At 41.1% G+C, this 22,232-nt stretch overlaps 2 protein-coding genes across 5 annotated transcripts; both read left to right on the top strand.

Annotated features, from left to right (window-relative positions):
* The first annotated feature begins 585 nt into the window (after positions 1 to 585).
* Positions 586 to 4,426, top strand: LOC133105531 (heat shock protein 67B1-like). 3 transcript variants are annotated; one of them, XM_061215688.1, is made up of 5 exons: positions 586 to 668; positions 882 to 1,285; positions 2,671 to 2,734; positions 3,063 to 3,189; positions 3,645 to 4,426. In XM_061215688.1, exons 1-5 carry the CDS (start codon positions 631 to 633, stop codon positions 4,233 to 4,235), a joined length of 1,224 nt encoding a protein of 407 aa, XP_061071672.1. In that variant the 5' UTR covers positions 586 to 630; the 3' UTR covers positions 4,236 to 4,426. The 3 variants fall into 3 exon arrangements, with proteins under 3 accessions (XP_061071672.1, XP_061071673.1, XP_061071674.1); XM_061215689.1 differs by having other exon boundaries at positions 587 to 668; positions 3,066 to 3,189; XM_061215690.1 differs by lacking the exon at positions 586 to 668 and having other exon boundaries at positions 780 to 1,285.
* A 5,441-nt stretch (positions 4,427 to 9,867) lies between these two features.
* Positions 9,868 to 21,974, top strand: LOC133141708 (myosin heavy chain, fast skeletal muscle-like). 2 transcript variants are annotated; one of them, XM_061262356.1, is made up of 39 exons: positions 9,868 to 10,074; positions 10,175 to 10,318; positions 10,405 to 10,561; positions 10,659 to 10,686; positions 10,784 to 10,883; positions 10,983 to 11,075; positions 11,165 to 11,228; positions 11,318 to 11,416; positions 11,507 to 11,610; positions 11,699 to 11,837; positions 12,037 to 12,155; positions 12,309 to 12,458; positions 12,545 to 12,715; positions 12,813 to 13,116; positions 13,294 to 13,361; positions 13,455 to 13,542; positions 13,667 to 13,784; positions 13,882 to 14,005; positions 14,098 to 14,238; positions 14,688 to 14,939; positions 15,087 to 15,329; positions 15,413 to 15,589; positions 15,684 to 15,829; positions 15,914 to 16,004; positions 16,090 to 16,479; positions 16,570 to 16,696; positions 16,997 to 17,115; positions 17,208 to 17,404; positions 17,515 to 17,698; positions 18,551 to 18,716; positions 19,011 to 19,135; positions 19,360 to 19,668; positions 19,766 to 19,969; positions 20,068 to 20,193; positions 20,307 to 20,477; positions 20,594 to 20,698; positions 20,788 to 20,883; positions 21,012 to 21,143; positions 21,954 to 21,974. In XM_061262356.1, exons 1-39 carry the CDS (start codon positions 9,868 to 9,870, stop codon positions 21,972 to 21,974), a joined length of 5,799 nt encoding a protein of 1,932 aa, XP_061118340.1. The 2 variants fall into 2 exon arrangements, with proteins under 2 accessions (XP_061118340.1, XP_061118339.1); XM_061262355.1 differs by having other exon boundaries at positions 12,813 to 13,136; positions 13,308 to 13,361.
* The last annotated feature ends 258 nt before the right edge of the window (positions 21,975 to 22,232 follow it).

Below are 22,232 nucleotides of genomic sequence, written 5' to 3'. Positions count from 1 at the left end.
GGTGCTAGGTGTTATAGCACTAAGCTCACTGTGCAGTGGTGTTCCATGGCCATGCAGTAGCAGAACAGGTAAGAATGCACGTGTGCCCTCCCAAGCAATTCAGGGTAATTCAGTGTACTTACTGTATGTGAACAAACGCATGTTTATATTCATATACTGCTAACACTGTTATGTAGTACTTTGTGGATATCAGTTCATGGCTATTGGCAAATGGCAGCTCATTCTGTTTTTTACATTACATTACATTATAAGGTATGTAGCAGATACTCTTATCCAGAGCAACAAAAAACAAAGTGAGTTTTTAACCTCCGTTAGCTGACTTTCACACAATTCAGTCAGACTGTGTGCGTACCTCCTCTAACACACAAATTACTTTACTTACAGTGCAGTATTACAGTAGCTTTTTGTACAAAGTCCCAGTCTGATTATGCATAAGGAAAGAATAAACACAGTTTTTTTCTGTAGTTAAGAGATAGGTCTGTGTTGTTGAGATGTGACAGGATTACAGATTGCTCTCACCGTGGCGCCTCTGCTTAGCCGCCAACTATTTGCCGTTTTCCCTCCAAAACTATAAATACAAACAATTAATGTGTCTCATGCCACATTACGCTTCAGAATGGTTACAGCCCCATGACCAACACCTCATTCCTACCTCCTCATCTCATAGGGTAAGTATTACTGCTCCATAGGTGTTAAAACAGATGCCCTATATAAAGAGCAGCGTGTGCCCCAGCTGCATAGAGCTTCTGTTCTTTCAGCTCTTGGCTTCCCAAGCTGTTCGAAAGCCAGACAAAGGGGCTTAGAATCAGGCTGCCGTTGTTCTCGACGTGTTGTTGTTTTTCCAAAGCTGAAGTTGGCAGTCACTTCTCCGTTGGTTCCAGACCGATCTCTACTGCAGGTGTTTCAGGAGCCATGGCAGATCACAGCAGGTTTTTGCCTCGTCCCTTATATCGGCGCGATGTTCGCTGGGAGCCGTTCTGCGAGGAGACCCTTCCCAGCCGCATTTACAAACCGGACGCGGGGCTGCCCCCGTTCCTGGAGCCTGGAGATCTGAGCTGGATCCAGTGGGCCCAGAGACGACTGGCTGCTTCCGCCTGGCCTGGGTACATGCCCCCCCCGCTCTTTACCCCCACATCTCCCTACCCGAGCCCTGGTACCGAGCAGCCGAGGGGGGTCTCCGAGATCAGAACCGGTCCTGAGAGCTGGAAGATCAACCTGGATGTGAGCTGCTTCTCCCCCCGGGAGATCACCATCAGGACCAGGGAGGGCTACCTGGAGATATCAGGTAGGACTCACTCTCCTTCGAGAACTCAGGGCCTCGATAGATTTTATTGTCAACAATTGCCTGTTTCAGAAGAAAATGTAAATATCAAAACATGTTAAAATCTGTTGTCAAATATCAAGTGCAAATAGTGTTTTCAGAAAATATTTGCCCCCTTGAACATTTGGCCCGATACACTTTTAAAAAATATAATGCGCTAAAATATTAGTTCCCATTCTCTAGCACAATACATTGAACACATTTCACATTTCCGGGGTGGCCTCTAGCATAGTGGTTAAGGTAAATGACTGGGATACGCAAGGTCGGTGGTTCTAATCCTGGTGTTGCCACAATAAGAGCCGCTCAGCCGTTGGGCCCTTGAGTAAGGCCCTTAACCCTGCATTGCTCCAGGGGAGGGTTGTCTCCTGCTTAGTCTAATCAATTGTTCGTCGCTCTGGGTAAGAGCGTCTGCCAAATAATGTAATGTAATGTAAGGCAAAAGATGACATTTCTCTTCAAGTCTGTGTGAATACATCAGGGCCTTTACTAGAGCAATAATTGCAGCTCTGAGTCTTCTGGGGTAATGCTGTATGAATGTACATTTAAATTAAATTTTACCCATTCCTCCAAGCATTTTTGGCCATTTGCTAAAATTCTGCCAATTTAGATGAAGAGCATAGTTAGTGGACAGTGGTTTTGGGGTCCTCTCACATTTTCAACGGAATTTCAGTTTCAGAGTTTCTCAGGTCTTCAGTCTAGCTGTTCTTCTCAAGAGACCAAACCTGTGCTGAAGAGATTGTTAATCTCTGGACAGTTTCTCCCAGCTCAGCCAAGAGCTTGGCAACTTGTCGGTCACTTATCTGACTTATTATTTTTCTTGTCAAATTTGGTAGTGTCTAGATTGAAACATTTCCCATTTGGGTGCAATGGATCTAACTGAAGGTTCAAAGCCCAATATTTCTGCTTTAAGGCTTAGGCTTCATTACAGTGTGACTGATGTGATCCGCTGTGTCTCACAAAGTCAGTGATATTAATTCTGCAATCATGCGATTGAATTTGTGGACTTAATTCAGCATATAGTAGATGGAGCTCATGATGTACTTGGTGTGTTTGCTGGAGAGATGGAAATGCACCTGGGCTAATTTAGATTGTTAATACAGACAGAATAATAATAATTCAGCTATAAATAAAAAACGAAAAATTACGGAGTAAGATTGGAGTAATTCTAAAGACTTTCATTTCGATATTGTAGTGACTTACTTATATTGGATTAGAACAAATCCCATTTGAAATAAATTAAATAATTGTGACTTTGCAGGGGAGCCCATAGAGAAATAATCACTGTGGGGTGAAACCCTTCTGAAGGCCCTATGCTGTAAAGCTGAATATATTTCATTTTTACTTCCAAGGGAACCACGAAGATAGACAGGATGAATATGGACTTGTCTCAAAATGTTTTTCAAGAAAATACAAGTAAGTTTTCCCTTTCCCTAAAATATACCCTTTGGCACATAATGAATAGCTTATCTAATTTCGGGGCTTTCTCATCCAGAACTGACTGCAAATTTCACCCAACAATTAAGCACTCAACACTCCTCTGTTCAATTGGCCACCTACAGTCTAATGGACTGTGTTCCCTGTGCCCTGTTCCCTGATTGGCTGTGTCAGACCTTCGACACATCCACATTGCTCACTGTAGTGAGCACCCCTCAAATGTGACGGGGTACACTATAACATTATAACTATGTTCCCTCTGGCCTGATGTCCAATGGACTGTGTTCCCTGACTGGCTGCGCTCTAGCAGGCTGCCTGCTGGGTCGGACCTGCGGCACATCCGCTCTGCTCTGTCCGGCGGGGTGCTGTCCGTGGAGGCCCCGCACCCCTCCATGGCCCAGGAGATCCCTGTGGAGATCATCATACCTGTGCAGGTGAGCACCCGTCTCCCTGGCAACCACCCCTCACAGGCAAGTTTGAAGTAAGTTTTGATGTTTTACTCCTGAAACGGAATTCAGCATCCGACTGATCTCTCTCCATCTCTCTCTCTCTCTCTCTCTCTCTCCCTCTCTCTTTCTCGCTGCTAGAATAATTGACATTAATCAATATGAAAAGTAATATACTCAGCATATGTGATATAAATATTTGTTATACTTCAAGTATTTGTGCATACTATTTTCACATTGAATAGTTTGTCTTCTTGTCTCTTCTAGAAACAATAATATGCAATATCTTGGCACATGATTCATATAATTTTAGAGTTTAATTATATTTTAATTAGTAACAGGCTATCCTTAAGCTTTTAATACAAATAAAAGATGATACTTTCAGGCCTAGTTGATATTTATTGTGGGCTGTAATGTAAAAGTTTACTTTTTTTTACAAACAGATAGAGAAGAGGTCTCCGGAGAGCAGAGAAGAGACTAAAGCAGGGGAAACTGTCCCCCCTGTTGTTAGCCAGGAAAATAGTGTGGGGGCACAAGCAGCTAACGGCTTCCCTGCCGGCATCCAAGAGAAGAGCAATGGGCCTCGTGTCACTGCCATTCCCCTGACTGGCATCCAAGAGAATAGGGAAGTACCAAGTGAAGCTGCTACTCCCCCTGCTGGTAACCAAGAGAATAGCGAAGGGTTAAGCAGTGCTGGTAACCAGGAGACCAATGGGCTGCTGGAGAAACAGACCGCAGTGATGGAGAGGGTGAGTTCCAGTCCAGGGGCAGAGCCAGTAGAAGATAAGCCTGTGGGAGGAGAGGACAACGTGGAAGAGGCCTCTCAGGAGGAGAGAGCACAAGCCAATCTGGATGGCGTGGGGCAGGAAGGCCAGGATCTTTCCCAAACTGCCCCGGAAGGCCTTGCCCATGAGGCGCAGAGCTCGGCACTGGACAGCGTGCAGTCAGAAGAGAAGAAAGTGGAGGCCCGGTGGACACACCGCGACACCAAGTGGATGACCCGCAGCACCAAGTGGCCCTCCCAGCAGTACTGAACAGAACCAGTGGTGTGGCCAGTGCCCACTTCCTACACACAGGCCTATCGAGCCCAAGGCTCAATATAGAGAGTGGCTTCGATAGGCCTGGTACACAGGACACGTCTTTCTGTTGTAATGTGGCGTATAACTAACTGCTTTGAGACTCTTGTGTATCCACGGTTCTGTCAAAAATAAAAATTAACATGTCTCAGTGTTTTAAAGATATATTTCACCTTACAACAATCTGAGGATTTAAGACCATTTTAACATGGCTAATTCCGCATTTTTTATGATTATTTTACCTAATATACCACACACACACAACACAGAGACAAAACACACATGCACACACATACTAACACACCAGATTTTCACCATGCTGTTAGATATGTGGAATTCTCTCTGTGACATCAAAGAGAAGAGCCAGGAAAATTATGAAAAAGAGAGGATCAAATATTTTTCAGTTTTATATAATGTTAAAACAAGCTGGCTAAAATAGTGTTATTTACATACTGCTCTCTGATTGGGATATTTAGGAGTTTCATTATCTAATGAAGATAGTAAATTTTAGTTTTGCATTAGTTACTCACCTAGGCCTGTTTTATACAGACATGGTTTATGGCGAGGGTTCTCAAGCCAGGCCGGCTTCCACTCAGACTCAGTTTTGGCGGCTTGGCTGCACCTGTATCGTTTGTGATGGCTTCAGTATTATCAGTTTCAAAGCTGGATCAAAAAATCTCAAAATGGAGTGCTTGCGCCTGCACATTTTCTATTGAGTTTTAAAATCATTGTCAGTCAATACATTTTCAAATAACACTTCCATAGCATATTTTTAGGCGGGGTGGGGTGTAGGCAGGGTGTCCTGCCCCTCCTGATCTATTGTAGGGAAAACTCCGACATACACACTCCTTTCCCCCCTCTCTGTGTGTGCTGCCCTGTAGTCAGCAGCCGCAGCCTAAAGGGAGGTAACCCTTCGCCCACAAAAGGACAGGTATCCTGATACAGGGTCAGATACACGTTCCTCAAGGGGAAACACTATCCTGTCAGCTTTTATTTATGAGCCGGAGCTACACTGGGGCCAACTGCCCCACTGACCCTTACCCCACCCCAATCCCCCATGGACCTAGTGAACACCAAACTGTACATGTTAAATCAAAGCCTAACAGCTAAATCACGTGGGCCTGCTACAATACACAATTACAGCACCTGCACGAGTAAAAGCCCATCACAATCAAACCTTTTGCACACAAGCAGGAATAGCTTAACAGTTACTGCATTATAGAAATAATTTCCCATGCAGATGTATTGCGATTATAAAATGGCCAAAGAGGTTCAAAATCAGTGAATGAAACACTAACTATTCTGCAATAAATGATATAGTCAAGTCTGTGAACAGTGCTGCAAAAAGTACATTTCTACATAGAAAAAACCTTTCTTGAAGATTTTTGAAATAAAAATCAATTTTTCTTTCAATTTTTGAAAGAAATTATTCTCAATTAAATAGTTATCATCAATGTAGACTGTTCACACGTATCGCTCTTCATGTGCCGCACAAATTGAGAAAACTAAACTTTGCAACACAAATTAAACAAAGAGCATTTCTAAGCCAGAATAGCCAAAAAATAATTCCCGCAGGATTTTAAATTACAGATAGCTTCAGTCTGGGTGTTTTTACAACCAACTGCTGAGTACCTCAGTAAATTAATTCTGATGATGACCCAAAAAAAAAAAATACAAGCATATTCCCAAGCTTTAAAGTGAACACTGTCTTGGTGAAGGAGAACATTTCCAAAATACAGATTTTAATATATATCTTTAAAATGTATTTACTTCCATTAACCCCTTAATTACCACCCCCTTTTCTAAACACAGGCTTGAAAATGGCATATCCAAAATAAAATAAAAAACTATTCTTGAACCCTTTTGACTACAGGCATAATCCTGGGCTCCTCCAACACCAAAGTAACACATTGGGTGTTGTTTTCCAAACGTCAGAATTACCTTAAATATAACGGAAGCCCAAACACAGTGGAAGTGGAGGCTTTTTTTCCACACCAAAAAGATTGTTCAATTTTAGTGGATCTAGATGCTTGTGGCCGTGCCTGTTAGGCTTAGAAACACAATGGTGCCACAGCCACAACTCACCAAAAATGGGTATTCTGCATTGCTTTATCTAAGCTATGTCTTGGGGCATTTCCAAAAAGGCCATTGACAGAGGCCAAAAGGACACATGGTAACCAAATAATATGAGATGTAAAAGTCTGTAAGTATTTCAACAACGGTACAATTTCTGGTATTTTGTCCCAGTACTCCAGCAAATTGGATTTGATGTATGATAATGAATCTGAGGTTAAAGCTTATTGACAAAGTGTAAAGTGGAATTTACATTTACTTTTTATACATAGTCCCTGCAATTTAGGGGACCAAAATGGGTCAGTTGTATTTTCAGCTGTTGCACAGGTGTCTTTCCGTATCTAGGCTTGATTCTAGGCTCTTGATTGACTTTGGAGTCTGTTATTGGCATTTGTCAACATGAGGACCAGAGTTGTGCCAATGACAGTCAAGCTAATCCATTATGAGGCTTCACAAAAAATAAAACATTTTTTAGTTTATAATCAACTAATGATAATAATTTTGATTCAATAATTACTTCAGGAATCTTGACTGCATTGTAAAAGGAAATGATGTTCACATTGCTTAACATGTTTGCTTTAAACATAGTAGAATAGAGCATCTTTTGTACCCACAGCGGTTACAGGAGCAGAATAGTCCGTGAAACTCACTCACCACACATGGAGTGGGCCACTGGTCCTGAATTAGACTCCCCCTGCAGTGAGGAACTCAAGTGCTTAGTTCCTGTCATGGTAAACATGTCGGGAATGCTGATGAGGAGTGAACAGATGCTGGCTGCTGCTGTGGACTGACCACATGCATGTAGTGCCTGGGAAGTGCACATATCCTCACCTTCTTAACCACTAAGAAAACCTCGTAAAGTTTTACTATCAGTTATGTGAGGGCACATTCATTCAGCAACAACCCAGGAGTACTATACAGAGCGATGACTACATTATTACACAGCTTAGAATCAGTGATAATAGGAAAACACTATCATCTATCACTGTAAACAGTTTATGATACTCTGTTGTATTAAAGTATATATGAATATATTTAATAGCTAAATTATTATAAAAACATCTGTTAGTTACCCAGACACACAACTCCTGTTCTTGACAAAAATGTTACATTTAATCACAGCTTGCCTGTAAATTCATGCAATTATATCGCAGTTACACTTCACTGTGAGTAACCCAGACACAAGCACTCTTGTCAACCATGAAATGTAAATGATCTTTCCAGATTATTTGTAGATTATCTATGAGCTTTCCATTTACTCCATTCTGAGCTTCAGTTTATCCCTTCAGAAAATATTGGGACAATATAAGCTCTCCTTGTCAAATTCCTTATCAACAGTTAATACTGTGCTCTTGATGAGGCCATGTGAAATATACTGTATATAGAACTGAATATTGAAGGCCTTATCTGTGTTAAGGACATATACTATACAATATACAATACAAATCTTCAGTAATATGTGTAAAGGTAGATTTTTCTTACATTATCATTACATTATCTGTATTTATTTTCAATCATTTATTTCAATTTGGTTTGGAAATCTGTCAAAACTACCAATTAACTATAAAAACTTAGATGAATCACCTTTGTATTTGATTGCTTCGCTACAGTAAAAATAAGATAATAAAATCAACACGCCATCCATTGCTGGAAGCTGGATTAGATGCCAGCTTTGTTGGACAAATATATTGCTTCGCAAATGTGCAAATCTGTACAAATACAAGGTTATGTTATTATTTAAGAGGTACAATTTTCACTGAAACAAACAAACAAAAAAAAGATATTTCTGAATTTCTAAAATTCGAAATACTTTTGAAATGTGCTTTTATGTATATTCATGACTGTGATTGTTTAAATGATAAATATCTATTGCTATGGATATAGTAACCACATCTAAACAACTCATTATTGACTCAAACTACTGACAATTCCTTACCTTGGCCAAAGATGTCCAAATTTAGCTTGTGCTGGGCTGGCACTTACAACCCAATATAAGCAGCCCCACAGAGATGTTCACAACACAGAAGCACATCAAGACCTTTAGACCAAGCCTGTGGTGAGTGCCATACATCTCTGTTAACACTGTCAGCGCAGATCCCATGTGAATATTTTACTGTCTGTATTTGATGATGTACCAATACAGTTATGTTGATTGTGACCGTGTGTGTGTGTGTGTGTGTGTGTGTGTGTGTGTGCGTGAATGTGTGTGTGAAACAGAGGATTGTTAAAACAGCTGAAATGCAGTCTTTATGGAGTTGAAGCATGAGAAGAGATCAGAGCACTTTACTGTAGCAGAAAGATGATAAATCAATGTTGATGGCTGAATGGCCTGTTCTCATCATTCGATATGTACAGAATATGTTTTGTTGATAGTCGTACTGGCTATTCATGTTTTCATTTGACTTTTTTGTGTGCGGAAAACCAGCAGAATTACTGGAAATGTGTTTTTAAAAATATACTGTTTTGCAGTGTCCTGGAATACAACTGCTCTTGGGGGGTGAGAAAAGGTATGTTATTTGACCTGATCCTTTATTTACCCAGGCGAGTCCCATTGAGAAGAAAATATTTGTAAGGGAGGTTACAACACACAGCATAAAATAACAGTATAACAGTACAAAAATAATCATGAAACTGAAAGAGTCTTCTTGATCTGACAGGTCAAAAGCATCTTATCTGTCAGAGAAAGAACATTATGTCAGCATTTATTTAGCTTTCTTAACAAGCTTGAAATAATAAATGAATGTGAAGAAATGTTCAAATTGAGCTCATTAAAAAACCATGGTGCTCTATAACTAACAGTTGGCATCCCAAAATCAGAAGAATATTTAGGCACAGTGGAAAGCCAATCATAATGGAAGATGACAGATTTTGCGCTAGTGATAAAAGGCCAGACACTGTGATAAATTAGGCCTAGGGCCTGCTGGATGGAGGCATGAAAGCACAGAATGTCTCCATTATCACTCATAGGCAGATAGGCAGCTACAATATGAGATGTAATGTGATCAATACATTTCCCAATACATGGTAGACATATCTTATTAGCAATAGCTTGGTAATGACATCTGAAGAAATACTTAAATACCCATTTAAGCTTGCTGAGAGAGGCTAGCCGGTTGCTAAAATAAATGTTGTAGATCTTGAACTGCTTGAGGCAAGGTGGAATAAAAGTAAATGATGATGTCGATGTCATGTGACTAAAAACACTACACTTACAGCCCTGCAAAGCTAAAGCGATACTGTTAATACAGATTTAGAATAGAATTGGATCGAGTGCAGAAGACTGAGGTTCACTCCTGGTGACTAATATGTAATTCATTTTCATTTAGTTATTTTATAGAGACAATTATGACACCAACCGGCTACCTGGGATCGATGTGACAATGATAATCTGTAGTACTCGTTCTTCTTCCAAACAAGCATAAAATATCCATTAAAGTAAAAGAAAGTTTGTAGAGGGAGACTCGGTGTTGATGGAACTGACCTGACCTGATCTGTACTTCCACAGTGAGCAGCAACCATGAGTACAGACGCCGAAATGGCCATTTATGGCAAGGCTGCCATATACCTGCGCAAGCCTGAGAAGGAGCGAATCGAGGCACAAAGCAAACCTTTCGATGCCAAGACAGCCTGCTATGTGGCTGATACTAAGGAGCTGTACCTTAAAGGCACAATCCTGAGCAAAGATGGAGGCAAAGTCACCGTCAAAGTGCTTGATACTCAGGAGGTAAGTCTTTCACCCATTGGAGAAAAAGTATCCACTGAGCAGGTTAAGAGAGTTTGACTATGTGAGTGATGGCTGATTATCATGCTATGACTTCTTTCAGACTGTAACAGTTAAGGAGGATGATGTCACCCCAATGAACCCCCCCAAGTTTGATAAAATTGAGGACATGGCTATGATGACTCACCTCAATGAAGCCTCTGTGCTGTATAACCTCAAAGAGCGTTACGCAGCATGGATGATCTACGTAAGACTTACTGTTCACAATTAATGATTTTTCCATGCTACACAGAACCTGCAGTTTATCTGAAATGTATTGCCTTCCTGTTTCAGACCTACTCTGGGCTCTTCTGTGCCACTGTAAATCCCTACAAGTGGCTCCCAGTGTACGACCAAGATGTCGTATCGGCCTACAGAGGCAAAAAGCGCATGGAGGCCCCACCACACATCTTCTCTGTCTCAGACAATGCCTATCAGTCCATGCTCACTGGTAAGGTTGCATTTGCAATGGTGGATATGTTTTACTTTCAAATTTCCTTAATTGTAAGTAAAAAGATTTTCTAAAAAAATACACTTTGTTTTTGCAGATAGAGAAAATCAGTCTATCCTGATTACGTAAGTATTTCCATTAAGCGTCTTGTACAAATATAAAACAGTCCAATCTTGTGTTGGACCCAGACTGATCTGATCTCTTCTCTTTCTTACTTCCCAGTGGAGAATCTGGTGCTGGAAAGACTGTGAACACCAAGCGTGTCATCCAGTACTTTGCAACAATCTCAGTGTCAGGTGACAAAAAGAAAGACACAAGCAAGGTGAGAAAATGTTGGTTTTTTTGCACATTAGAACGGAGGAATTGAAAATGCAGGAACATGTTGGAGTTTATCTGCTGTGACCTGTGTTTGCTTCCGTAGGGATCGCTGGAAGATCAGATCATTGCAGCTAACCCCCTGCTGGAAGCTTATGGCAATGCCAAGACTGTGAGGAATGACAACTCCTCGCGCTTTGTAAGTCTGAAAGCAAACCATAAACCATTAAAGACATTTATTGGTATCTGATGACAGTTCACCAATGCTAACAACACTGTTTCCAATAGGGTAAATTCATCAGAATTCATTTTGGCACATCAGGAAAACTGGCCAGTGCTGACATTGAAACTTGTGAGTTGTGTTTAAATCTGTTCATTTGAACATTTATAGATTGAACCTTTGGGAAAGTTGATTTGATTTTAAAAACATTTCTTGCACAGATCTGCTGGAGAAGTCCAGAGTGTCATTCCAGCTTCCTGATGAGAGAGGGTATCACATCTTTTATCAGATGATGACCAACCACAAACCTGAGCTGATTGGTGAGATTGCTTTGACCAAACTTAAAAAAATAATAAAAAAAACTTTGGGAAATGACTGACTGATTGAAAATCAACATTTTTCTCCCACAGAAATGACACTCATCACAACCAACCCCTATGATTTCCCCATGATCAGCCAGGGCCAGATCACTGTGGCCAGTATTGATGATAAGGAGGAGCTGGTGGCTACAGATGTGAGTGATGCACTGATTCTTCAGCTACTACAGCTTGTAATTAGAATGAACTTTCTCTCTCTAATGTAAACCCATCTTTATCATCTAGACTGCCATTGACATCTTGGGCTTCGTCAATGAGGAGAAAATGGGCATCTACAAGCTGACTGGTGCTGTGATGCATCATGGTAACATGAAGTTCAAGCAGAAACAGCGAGAGGAGCAGGCTGAACCTGATGGCACAGAGGGTGAGTCTATATTCTGTTTGGCCAAACTTACATACATGTTAAATGTATAAATATGAACTCTGTGGGATGAAATAAAAGTACAAGATTAAATCTATCAAGCAGGGATATAGTAAATGAGTGCATTTGTTTGACTACTCATCCAGTTCACAGAAATTATATGACAATCCCCGAATCTCACCTTGCTATATTCTCATTTCAGTGGCTGATAAAATTGGTTATCTCTTGGGCTTGAACTCAGCTGACATGCTTAAGGCTTTGTGCTATCCCAGAGTGAAGGTCGGCAATGAGTTTGTCACCAAGGGGCAGACTGTACCACAGGTAGAGTATTTATAATTGAACATACCTGTTCTTCAGTTCAACTGCATTACAATGCACGTTAAACTCTCATTTTCGTGAAAAACGACTGCTGAAATGCTTTAACAACGTCCATTAGTAGTTTGTTTGTATTGAGTGTTCATATTATTTTCACAGGTCAACAATTCAGTGAGTGCTCTGGCCAAATCTATCTATGAGAGGATGTTCTTGTGGATGGTCGTCCGCATCAACCAGATGTTGGACACAAAGCAGCCCAGACAGTTCTTCATCGGTGTGCTGGATATCGCTGGCTTTGAAATCTTTGATGTAAGTATTTAAGTAATAAGACTACAACATGATTGCTTTTAACATACAACATAAATGCTGACTTGCATCATTATTTTCACTCAAAGTACAACAGCATGGAGCAGCTGTGCATCAACTTCACCAATGAGAAACTGCAACAATTCTTCAACCACCACATGTTTGTGCTGGAACAAGAGGAGTACAAGAAAGAGGGAATTCACTGGGAGTTCATTGACTTTGGTATGGATTTGGCTGCCTGCATTGAGCTTATTGAGAAGGTGAGGAAATGTTTCTGAATGAAATCAGAAAAAGGTAAAATTGTGCTTTTTGTTCACGTGTTCATGACTTAATTGTGTTCATGTTCTATTTTAACAGCCAATGGGCATCTTCTCCATCCTTGAAGAGGAGTGCATGTTCCCTAAAGCTTCAGATACCACTTTCAAGGGCAAACTGTATGACCAGCACCTTGGCAAGTGCAATGCCTTCCAGAAACCCAAGCCTGCCAAAGGCAAGGCTGAGGCCCACTTCTCCCTTGTGCACTATGCTGGCACTGTGGATTACAACATCTGTGGCTGGCTGGACAAGAATAAGGACCCCCTGAATGACTCTGTTATACAGCTGTACCAGAAGTCCCCAGTGAAACTGTTGGCTCTCCTGTATGTACCTACTGGGGCTGAGGGTAAGAATCAAGAAACTCATGTCAGCACTATTCCCATGATTTTAACCTTTAAAAATCAGATGGCATTACAGAACCTTTTAAATAATACTAATCCTTAAAATCATGTTTTTAATCTTACTAATTTGTCAATATCAAAATACAATGATAAAATCAGAGAAAAATCTTTTTTTTCTTCAGAGTCAAAGTCAAAGAAGGGAGGCAAAAAGAAGGGTGGTTCCATGCAGACTGTGTCCTCTCAGTTCAGGGTAGGTTTATATAACTTAATTACATAATAGGAAGCCTGCAAAGCTGTAATATTGTGGCATAAATTGACCTCCATTTATTGTATCACGCTGCAGGAAAACTTGGGAAAGCTGATGACCAACTTGAGAAGCACTCATCCTCACTTTGTGCGTTGCCTGATTCCCAATGAGTCCAAAACACCAGGTACTGTTTGAACAAAATTACACAAATTAAGTGTGAAATCTGTCTGTTCATTTGAAGTACAGGTCCAAGTAAACAGCCCATATACACTCAAAACTGTGATACCTAATTCTGAATACCTCCTCAGGTCTCATGGAGAACTTCCTCGTTATCCACCAGCTGAGGTGCAATGGTGTACTGGAAGGTATCAGAATCTGTAGAAAGGGTTTCCCCAGCAGAATTATCTATGCTGACTTCAAGCAGAGGTGATTTAGACTCTCACCATACCCGCATATGCATGTTTTTCTGTTTTTATTTGTAACAATATCTGAGAATCTGTTGACTTCAATTTACTTTTTACAGATACAAGGTACTGAATGCCAGTGTTATCCCAGAGGGGCAGTTCATTGACAACAAGAAAGCTTCTGAGAAGCTCTTGGGATCCATTGATGTGGATCACACTCAGTACAAATTTGGGCACACAAAGGTAAATGAGCTACTTTTCTATAAACTGAAAATATTAATCTGTTTTTAAAGAATGTAACTGGACTGAAAATGCTTGTGCTGTATGTATTGTAGGTGTTCTTCAAAGCTGGACTCCTGGGTACCCTGGAGGAGTTGCGAGATGAGAAACTGGCTAAACTAGTGACCATGACTCAGGCTCTGTGCCGTGGTTTCCTCATGAGAAAAGAGTTTGTGAAGATGATGGAAAGGAGGCAAGTATAGTCGATACCAAAGTCAGAAACAGATGTTTTACCTTAAATACTTGTACCGTACTCATTTTCCCGGAAGAGCCCTGTATTTCAGCCCATTTGCAATCTTGATTTTCAGTCATATCATATTTCAATGGGTCTTCTGTGTGTATCTGCCACTACCATTGGTTCTTATTGTATTAGACATTTCTACTGCATTAGCCCGAGCCTGGGTAAATTTGCAAAAATATGAATATGCATGAATGTGCTTATCAAATAAACTTAGGAATTAAATTAAATCCTATGGCAAATCTAGACACCCTCGAAGTATCAATAAATAAATATGCAGCATGACATGTTATCACACAACTGTTTTTACCAAGAAAAAAACTGAAAAATGTGCAAAAAAGTAAGTTAAATAATTTTCATTAAATTAATAACTTAACCTTGTGTCTTATGTTTTCATTACACAGGGAGTCTATTTTCACAATCCAGTACAACATCCGCTCATTCGTGAATGTTAAACATTGGCCATGGATGAAGGTGTACTTCAAGATCAAGCCACTTCTGAAGAGTGCAGAAGCTGAAAAGGAAATGGTCCAAATGAAAGAGGACTTTACCAAATGCAAGGAAGACCTGGCCAAGGCAGAGGCGAGGAAGAAGGAGCTTGAAGAGAAAATGGTTTCTCTGCTGCAAGAAAAGAATGACCTGCAGCTCCAAGTAGCATCTGTGAGTTCTAATGTTTAACCTTAATATACACACACACACACACAAAATGATTGCATGTTATTGGTAAAAAGTATTAATATCAACACTGTACAGGTCCAGGGGATGTTATTTCTCCCACTCATAAATCCTCTTTCATTATAATCCAAGGAATCTGAAGGTCTTATGGATGCCGAGGAGAGATGTGAGGGACTCATCAAAAGTAAGATTCAGCTGGAAGCAAAATTCAAAGAAACATCCGAGAGACTGGAAGATGAGGAGGAAATTAATGCTGAGCTCACTGCTAAGAAGAGGAAACTAGAGGATGAGTGCTCTGAGCTGAAGAAAGACATTGATGACCTGGAGCTCACCTTGGCCAAAGTAGAGAAGGAAAAACATGCCACAGAAAACAAGGTTTGAGCACAAATGTCTTATCAAAAATGATAAATTGAGCTCCAGATATGTTCTCCTATACTAATGCTGTTGACTATTTCTAGGTGAAAAATCTGACTGAGGAGATGGCCTCTCAGGATGAGAGCATTTCCAAGTTGACCAAGGAGAAGAAAGCCCTCCAAGAGGCACACCAGCAGACTCTGGATGACCTGCAGGGAGAGGAGGACAAAGTCAACACTCTGTCCAAAGCCAAGACCAAGCTTGAGCAACAAGTCGATGATGTGAGCTTGCTTTTCTTTCTTTTTGATGTGAGCTTGTGTTTGATATGAACATGGAAGTGATCCTTAAATTCTGACTATGTATTTAAATTTGTAGCTTGAAGGTTCTCTGGAACAAGAGAAGAAGATTCGCATGGATCTTGAGAGAGCGAAGAGAAAGCTTGAGGGGGATCTGAAAATGGCTCAGGAATCCATCATGGATCTGGAAAATGACAAGCAGCAGTCAGAGGAGAAAATCAAGAAGTAAGAAATAATTTGACTTACTAATCCACTTCAGAACAGAGTCTGTGAGCTGCTCTACATATTGAAAGTTGTTGTGCTTCACAGGAAGGACTTTGAGACCAGCCAGCTCCTCAGCAAGATAGAGGATGAACAATCCTTGGGTGCTCAGCTTCAAAAGAAGATTAAGGAGCTTCAGGTAAAGTCCCCTCTCAGCCCTTATATTAATTCGCTACCACCTAATTCCATTGAATAACATATCATCTAACCCTTTCAACATACAGGCTCGCATTGAGGAACTGGAGGAGGAAATCGAGGCTGAGCGTGCTGCTCGGGCTAAGGTTGAGAAACAGAGAGCTGATCTCTCCAGGGAACTTGAGGATATCAGTGAGAGGCTGGAGGAAGCAGGGGGTGCAACTTCTGCCCAGATTGAGATGAACAAGAAGCGTGAAGCTGAGTTCCAGAAGCTGCGCCGTGACCTGGAGGAGTCCACCCTGCAGCATGAAGCAACTGCTGCCGCTCTCCGCAAGAAGCAGGCCGACAGCGTGGCTGAACTGGGAGAACAAATCGACAACCTTCAGCGAGTTAAGCAGAAGCTGGAGAAGGAGAAGAGTGAATATAAAATGGAAATTGATGACCTCTCCAGCAACATGGAGGCTATTGCTAAAACTAAGGTCAGTCACCTTCTGACTGTCTTCATGAAGGTTATAATAATGATAAATAATTGAACAGATCAAAAAAACTGACATCATTTTTATTAACAGGGAAATCTGGAGAAGTTGTGTCGTACTCTTGAGGACCAACTCAGTGAAATCAAATGCAAAAATGATGAGAATGTGCGACAGATAAATGATATGGGTGGACAGAAAGCCAGACTGTTGACAGAGAATGGTAAGGACAAGTTTAATGGATTTTGTCCTTAACATCCAAAAAAACCTTTGGTGGAATGCAGTGCAGTATGTGTTATTATTTCATGAGTAATCTCTGGACAACCCTCACATTTTAAATGAATAAAACAACATCTATACTCCCTAATCAGAAAAATATAATTCAAACTGTGATTAAAATATTTTGTGTTGACACTAATTACGAATAAGGAAACAGCAAACATACAGTAGTATTTATTTCAGGTTTCAATCATTTAAAGAGAAATACAGAAATAGATTGTTCTTAACAACTGTCTCCATGCAGGCGAATTTGGTCGACAGTTGGAAGAGAAGGAAGCCCTGGTGTCGCAGCTAACAAGAGGCAAACAGGCTTTCACTCAGCAAAGCGAGGAGCTGAAGAGACAACTTGAGGAGGAGGTTAAGGTAATACATAATACCTCTTAATCTACATGCAGATAAGTAGAGATTTGCCCTGTGGTAACAAACCTCATGCTAACGTCCTCTATCTTCCACAGGCTAAGAATGCACTGGCCCATGGGTTGCAGTCAGCCCGCCATGACTGTGACCTGCTGAGGGAGCAGTATGAGGAGGAGCTGGAAGCCAAGGCTGAGCTTCAGCGTGGAATGTCCAAGGCCAACAGCGAGGTGGCTCAGTGGAGATCCAAATATGAGACTGATGCCATTCAGCGCACTGAGGAGCTGGAGGAGGCCAAGTAATCTCACAATCTTGCATACATCAATCTCACATACATCAATCAACTTCTGTGAATGTGTAAATAACACCAGAAATCAAACAAATTATAATTGATACCACTTTCATCAGGAAAAAGCTGGCTCAACGTCTACAAGAGGCAGAGGAGCAAATTGAGGCTGTGAACTCCAAGTGTGCCTCTCTGGAGAAGACCAAGCAGAGATTGCAGGGAGAAGTGGAAGATCTCATGATTGATGTGGAGAGGGCAAATGCCCAGGCAGCCAATCTTGACAAGAAGCAGAGGAACTTTGACAAGGTAATGCAATAACATGCATGCAATTATAGTATTATGATGATGGCGCCACTCTCTATATATATTGTGTAGTCAAAGGGGAGGATTACGGATCGGTCCCGATCAGTTTGTTTGTTTGCTCGTTGGTCACACTGTAGTATTATGTGTCCACCACAAGGGGGCTACGATGCCATTATAACTTTCTCGGTTTGACATTCAGCTAACTCCAGCAGCCTTTTTTTTCCCAATACGCTCCCAACCTGATTTTAATAATGCAGAATGTCCTTGTAATCTCCTTGTGTACAACCGTAACTATTTTTAGTTTAATTTTGTCATCTTCAATGCAAGCTATAATCAATAGCTATATAATGGGTAAGCATTTCAAACATGTACTTTGGTTCTTGCTCTGGTGATTTAACGTTACTCCACATTTCCTGGGTCTGGCAATGTTAGCACTGTATTGACCATATTAATAAGGCAAAATTGGCATATGCATTAGATGGCAAGTGACATGCATTGTACATTGATTGCATTATAAGCCCCTCTGGATAGGACCTTTTGCTAATTTAAGGTAGGAATGGGTACATTAGGCAGATTAAATGTTAAGATGTTCATTTTTTACAGATGAACGTCAAGATTAATTTTCCAGGTTCAACTGCAAATGCCACCATTCCACTTTTTTGGAATGTCATACAATTTAGCTAACCACTTCTAGTCACTATCATTTACCATTTAAAAGCTTAGTATAACTGTATTCATAATAAGTCTGCATCAATAACTACATCAAGCAGTTGTCCGCCACCCATTGAAATCAGAGGTGGTGACAGTGCGTGGGGGTGGGGGACAACATGTTTACAATTTGCTTGTTTCCTCTAGGTTCTGGCAGAATGGAAGCAGAAGTTTGAGGAAGGCCAGGCTGAGGTAGAAGGGGCTCAGAAAGAGGCCCGTTCTCTCAGCACTGAGCTCTTCAAGCTGAAGAACTCCTATGAGGAAGCTCTGGATCAGCTGGAGACTCTGAAACGAGAGAACAAGAATCTGCAACGTATGTTTGAATAAAATCTTTCAACCCTGGTTTCCAAAATAGTGTTTTGGAAAAAGAGGAAACAATAAAACTAAACTGAGAATGCAACAGAACAGAATTAAACTGACTGAATTAAAGTGTATTGTATTCACAATTTACCTTTCCAATCAGATAGCTGTCTCAAACAGTACATTAATACAGTGCATTGTATTATCAATGCTTACATTGATAACATATCAGTAAGATGGGAGCAGAGAGAATACATTCAGCCAGAATTGTATTGTGGTGGTAAAGGACTTCAATATGTTTTTGCAGAGGAGATTTCAGACCTGACTGAACAGATGGGTGAGTCAGGAAAAGCCATCCATGAATTGGAGAAGGCAAGGAAGATTGTGGAGACTGAGAAGGCAGAGATCCAGACTGCACTGGAAGAGGCAGAGGTATACATCATCATGATCAAAGCTACAAATTATTATACTGTAATTTGCATTCAGTGAATTTGTGTTAGTGAATTTGGTAGGTTTTTTTGCGTGCTTAAATCAATGCTACAGTACTTATTTTACTTGGTATTTCCTTGCTTACATTTCACATGAACTTTTCCTAAAAGCCATGACTCAACAATGTAGCAAACAGTAAGTCTAAAATTGGCTATATTCACTTGCAGGGAACTCTGGAGCATGAAGAGTCCAAGATTCTCCGTGTCCAGCTGGAGCTGAACCAGATAAAGGGAGAAATTGACAGGAAACTTGCAGAGAAGGATGAGGAGATGGAGCAAGTCAAGAGGAACAGCCAGAGGGTGACTGACACAATGCAGAGCACCCTCGACTCTGAGGTCAGAAGCAGGAATGATGCCCTCAGGGTGAAGAAGAAGATGGAGGGAGATCTCAATGAGATGGAAATTCAGCTGAGCCATGCTAACCGCCAGGCAGCTGAAGCCCAGAAACAGCTGAGGAACGTCCAAGGGCAGCTAAAGGTAACTTGTCCTTATCCAGGTATATATGTTGTAAATTTCAAATGATTGTGAAGAATTCCCCAAGGACTTATTAAGTCTGGTTTATATGAATCCTTAGGATGCCCAATTGCACCTTGATGATGCGCTCCGAAGTCAGGAGGACCTGAAAGAGCAGGCTGCCATGGTGGACCGCAGGAACTGCCTGATGCTGGCTGAGATTGAGGAACTCAGGGCTGCTCTGGAGCAGACAGAGAGAGGCCGCAAAGTGGCAGAGCAGGAGCTGGTGGATGCCAGTGAGCGTGTGGGTCTGCTGCACTCCCAGGTACATATGAAAGGTTATTCTTCACACACTTGGTTTCAGAAGCTCACTTGCTTAAAGCAGAATGCACCTTCATGAACATTATATCTGTCTCTGCCTAGAATACAAGCCTTCTCAACACCAAGAAGAAGCTGGAAGGCGACTTTTCTTCACTCCAGAGTGAAGTGGATGACATCATCCAGGAAGCGAGGAATGCAGAAGATAAGGCCAAGAAGGCCATCACTGATGTGAGTCACGGTACCAACATAGTGGAGGCAATGAAATGCATCCTCAATCTGACCAGAGTTACCTCTGATACTGTTGAGTTTATGGACAGCACATTCCCCATGTGACATTCTAGGCTGCCATGATGGCAGAGGAGCTGAAGAAGGAGCAGGACACCAGTGCTCACCTGGAGAGGATGAAGAAGAACCTGGAGGTCACTGTCAAGGACCTGCAGCACCGTCTTGATGAGGCAGAGAACCTGGCCATGAAGGGTGGAAAGAAACAGCTCCAGAAACTGGAATCAAGGGTAATCTATCAGTTGTCCGTTCTTAACAGAGACACCATAGTAAGAAGCTTTGTGTGAGTAACACTTGTGCTTTTCTGTAATGACTATGATTTGTAAAAGGTGATTCTCATTTGAAGGTTCGTGAGCTGGAGGCCGAGGTTGAAAATGAGCAGAAACGTGGTGCTGATGCTGTTAAGGGTGTCCGTAAATATGAGAGGAGAGTCAAGGAGCTCACCTACCAGGTACAAGAAGTTTCCTTCTGTAACATTGGAGGAGTGATCCAGTGTTAGACTGCCAACATAATGAATATAACTTCTTTAACTGTATCTAGACTGAGGAGGACAAGAAGAACGTTGCCAGGCTGCAGGATCTGGTGGACAAACTTCAGCTGAAGGTCAAGGCCTACAAGAGGCAGTCTGAGGAAGCGGTGAGTCACATTTTCATGAACAAATACTCTTGCAAGGGAATTTCCGGCTGCACCTCCTCTTCAGTCAATTGAGGGAAGGGAACAAATGTCAGCATGAGAGCAATTAAAAATGTCTGATGCCCTTACAGGAAGAACAAGCCAATACCCACCTGTCCAAGTTCAGGAAGGTCCAGCATGAACTGGAAGAAGCAGAGGAGCGTGCTGACATTGCTGAATCCCAGGTCAACAAGATAAGAGCCAAGAGCCGTGATGTTGGCAAGGTGAGTTAACTTTATCAAAACCATTGAGGCATCCCCAATACTGGGATAATATACAAACACAAAACATATTAAATGAATGCTATTGGGTTAGTACCCATCAAACAATGTCTCAACTATTCCTGACCTACAAATTGTGTAGTTATTATACATTAGGCAACCGCCAAAAAAAGTAAACGCCAACATTCAAGCTTTTCATCTTATTTTGTCTGGTAACTGTAGATACATTTCAACTGTATGCTTATTTAATGTATTGCTTTTCTCCATGGTTTCATCACAGGTTAATTAATCCCTCTCTACTTTTGTCAGTTAGTTGCCAATTCCTTACTTGGTACCAATAAAGGAAGCTCAGCAATCCAATGGTTTGCATTTGTTTCAAGATAATACCCCAATCGGCCTCTAAGTGGCACTATAGCCACATTAAATCTAAATATGCATCTGATGGGATTCACTTTGAAGTCTTTATGGTTTGAGAGGCCATTAGAAGGTTGTTTGTCAGTAGCCTCAGTATCGGGGTAGTGTGGACAGTCTTTGCTCTGTATCCAGGATCATAGTCCACTCTAGTCCTGTTGTAGACATGTGAGATATCATGTTGGTCTTATTATTTACCATCCAGGTGATTCCAATACACATGACAGACTGATCTGTGCTATGAAATATTAGGATAAAACCAGTAGTAACTGTCATAATGGCCATATTGTCCCTGAACTTTGGTAAAAACCATGTCCATGTTTATTCGCTTGTGATTAGATATGAACATATTACTATTATGCCATTTGTCAACACTGATATCTTTTTCTTTGTTTTTAAAAGGGCAAGGATGCAGCAGAATAAACAGGATGAATCTGCAGCCAAAGTTTCACCATTGAACAGCATTGTGAAAATCTTTGTAAAAACCAAACAAATAAATAAAATAAAACATGAAGAAACTTCTGAATTCAATTTCAGTGTTATGTCGTGATTTGACGTGCAAAAGTGCTGGAACAGACACACCAGTTTTGTTGTTTTGGCTCTGTACTCCAGCACATTGGATTTGAAATAAAACAATCAATAGGATGTTACAGTAAAGTGCTGACTGCCAGCCTTTAATTT

Source organism: Conger conger, chromosome 12 (assembly GCF_963514075.1).
Source record: "Conger conger chromosome 12, fConCon1.1, whole genome shotgun sequence".
Taxonomy (NCBI): domain Eukaryota; kingdom Metazoa; phylum Chordata; class Actinopteri; order Anguilliformes; family Congridae; genus Conger; species Conger conger.
This window is presented reverse-complemented; position numbering and strand designations above follow the sequence as displayed.

Bases quoted from the DNA above. Each gene is read 5' to 3' on its own strand.
- LOC133105531 (XM_061215688.1), top strand. From the start codon at position 631: ATGACCAACACCTCATTCCTACCTCCTCATCTCATAGG. The intron at 1,286-2,670 runs GTAGGACTCACT...TTTACTTCCAAG, and splicing joins GGGCTACCTGGAGATATCAG to GGAACCACGAAGATAGACAG. The intron at 2,735-3,062 runs GTAAGTTTTCCC...GCTGCGCTCTAG, and splicing joins TGTTTTTCAAGAAAATACAA to CAGGCTGCCTGCTGGGTCGG.
- LOC133141708 (XM_061262355.1), top strand. From the start codon at position 9,868: ATGAGTACAGACGCCGAAATGGCCATTTATGGCAAGGCTGCCATATAC. The intron at 13,785-13,881 runs GTGATTTAGACT...TACTTTTTACAG, and splicing joins TATGCTGACTTCAAGCAGAG to ATACAAGGTACTGAATGCCA. The intron at 21,144-21,953 runs GTGAGTTAACTT...TGTTTTTAAAAG, and splicing joins AGAGCCGTGATGTTGGCAAG to GGCAAGGATGCAGCAGAATA.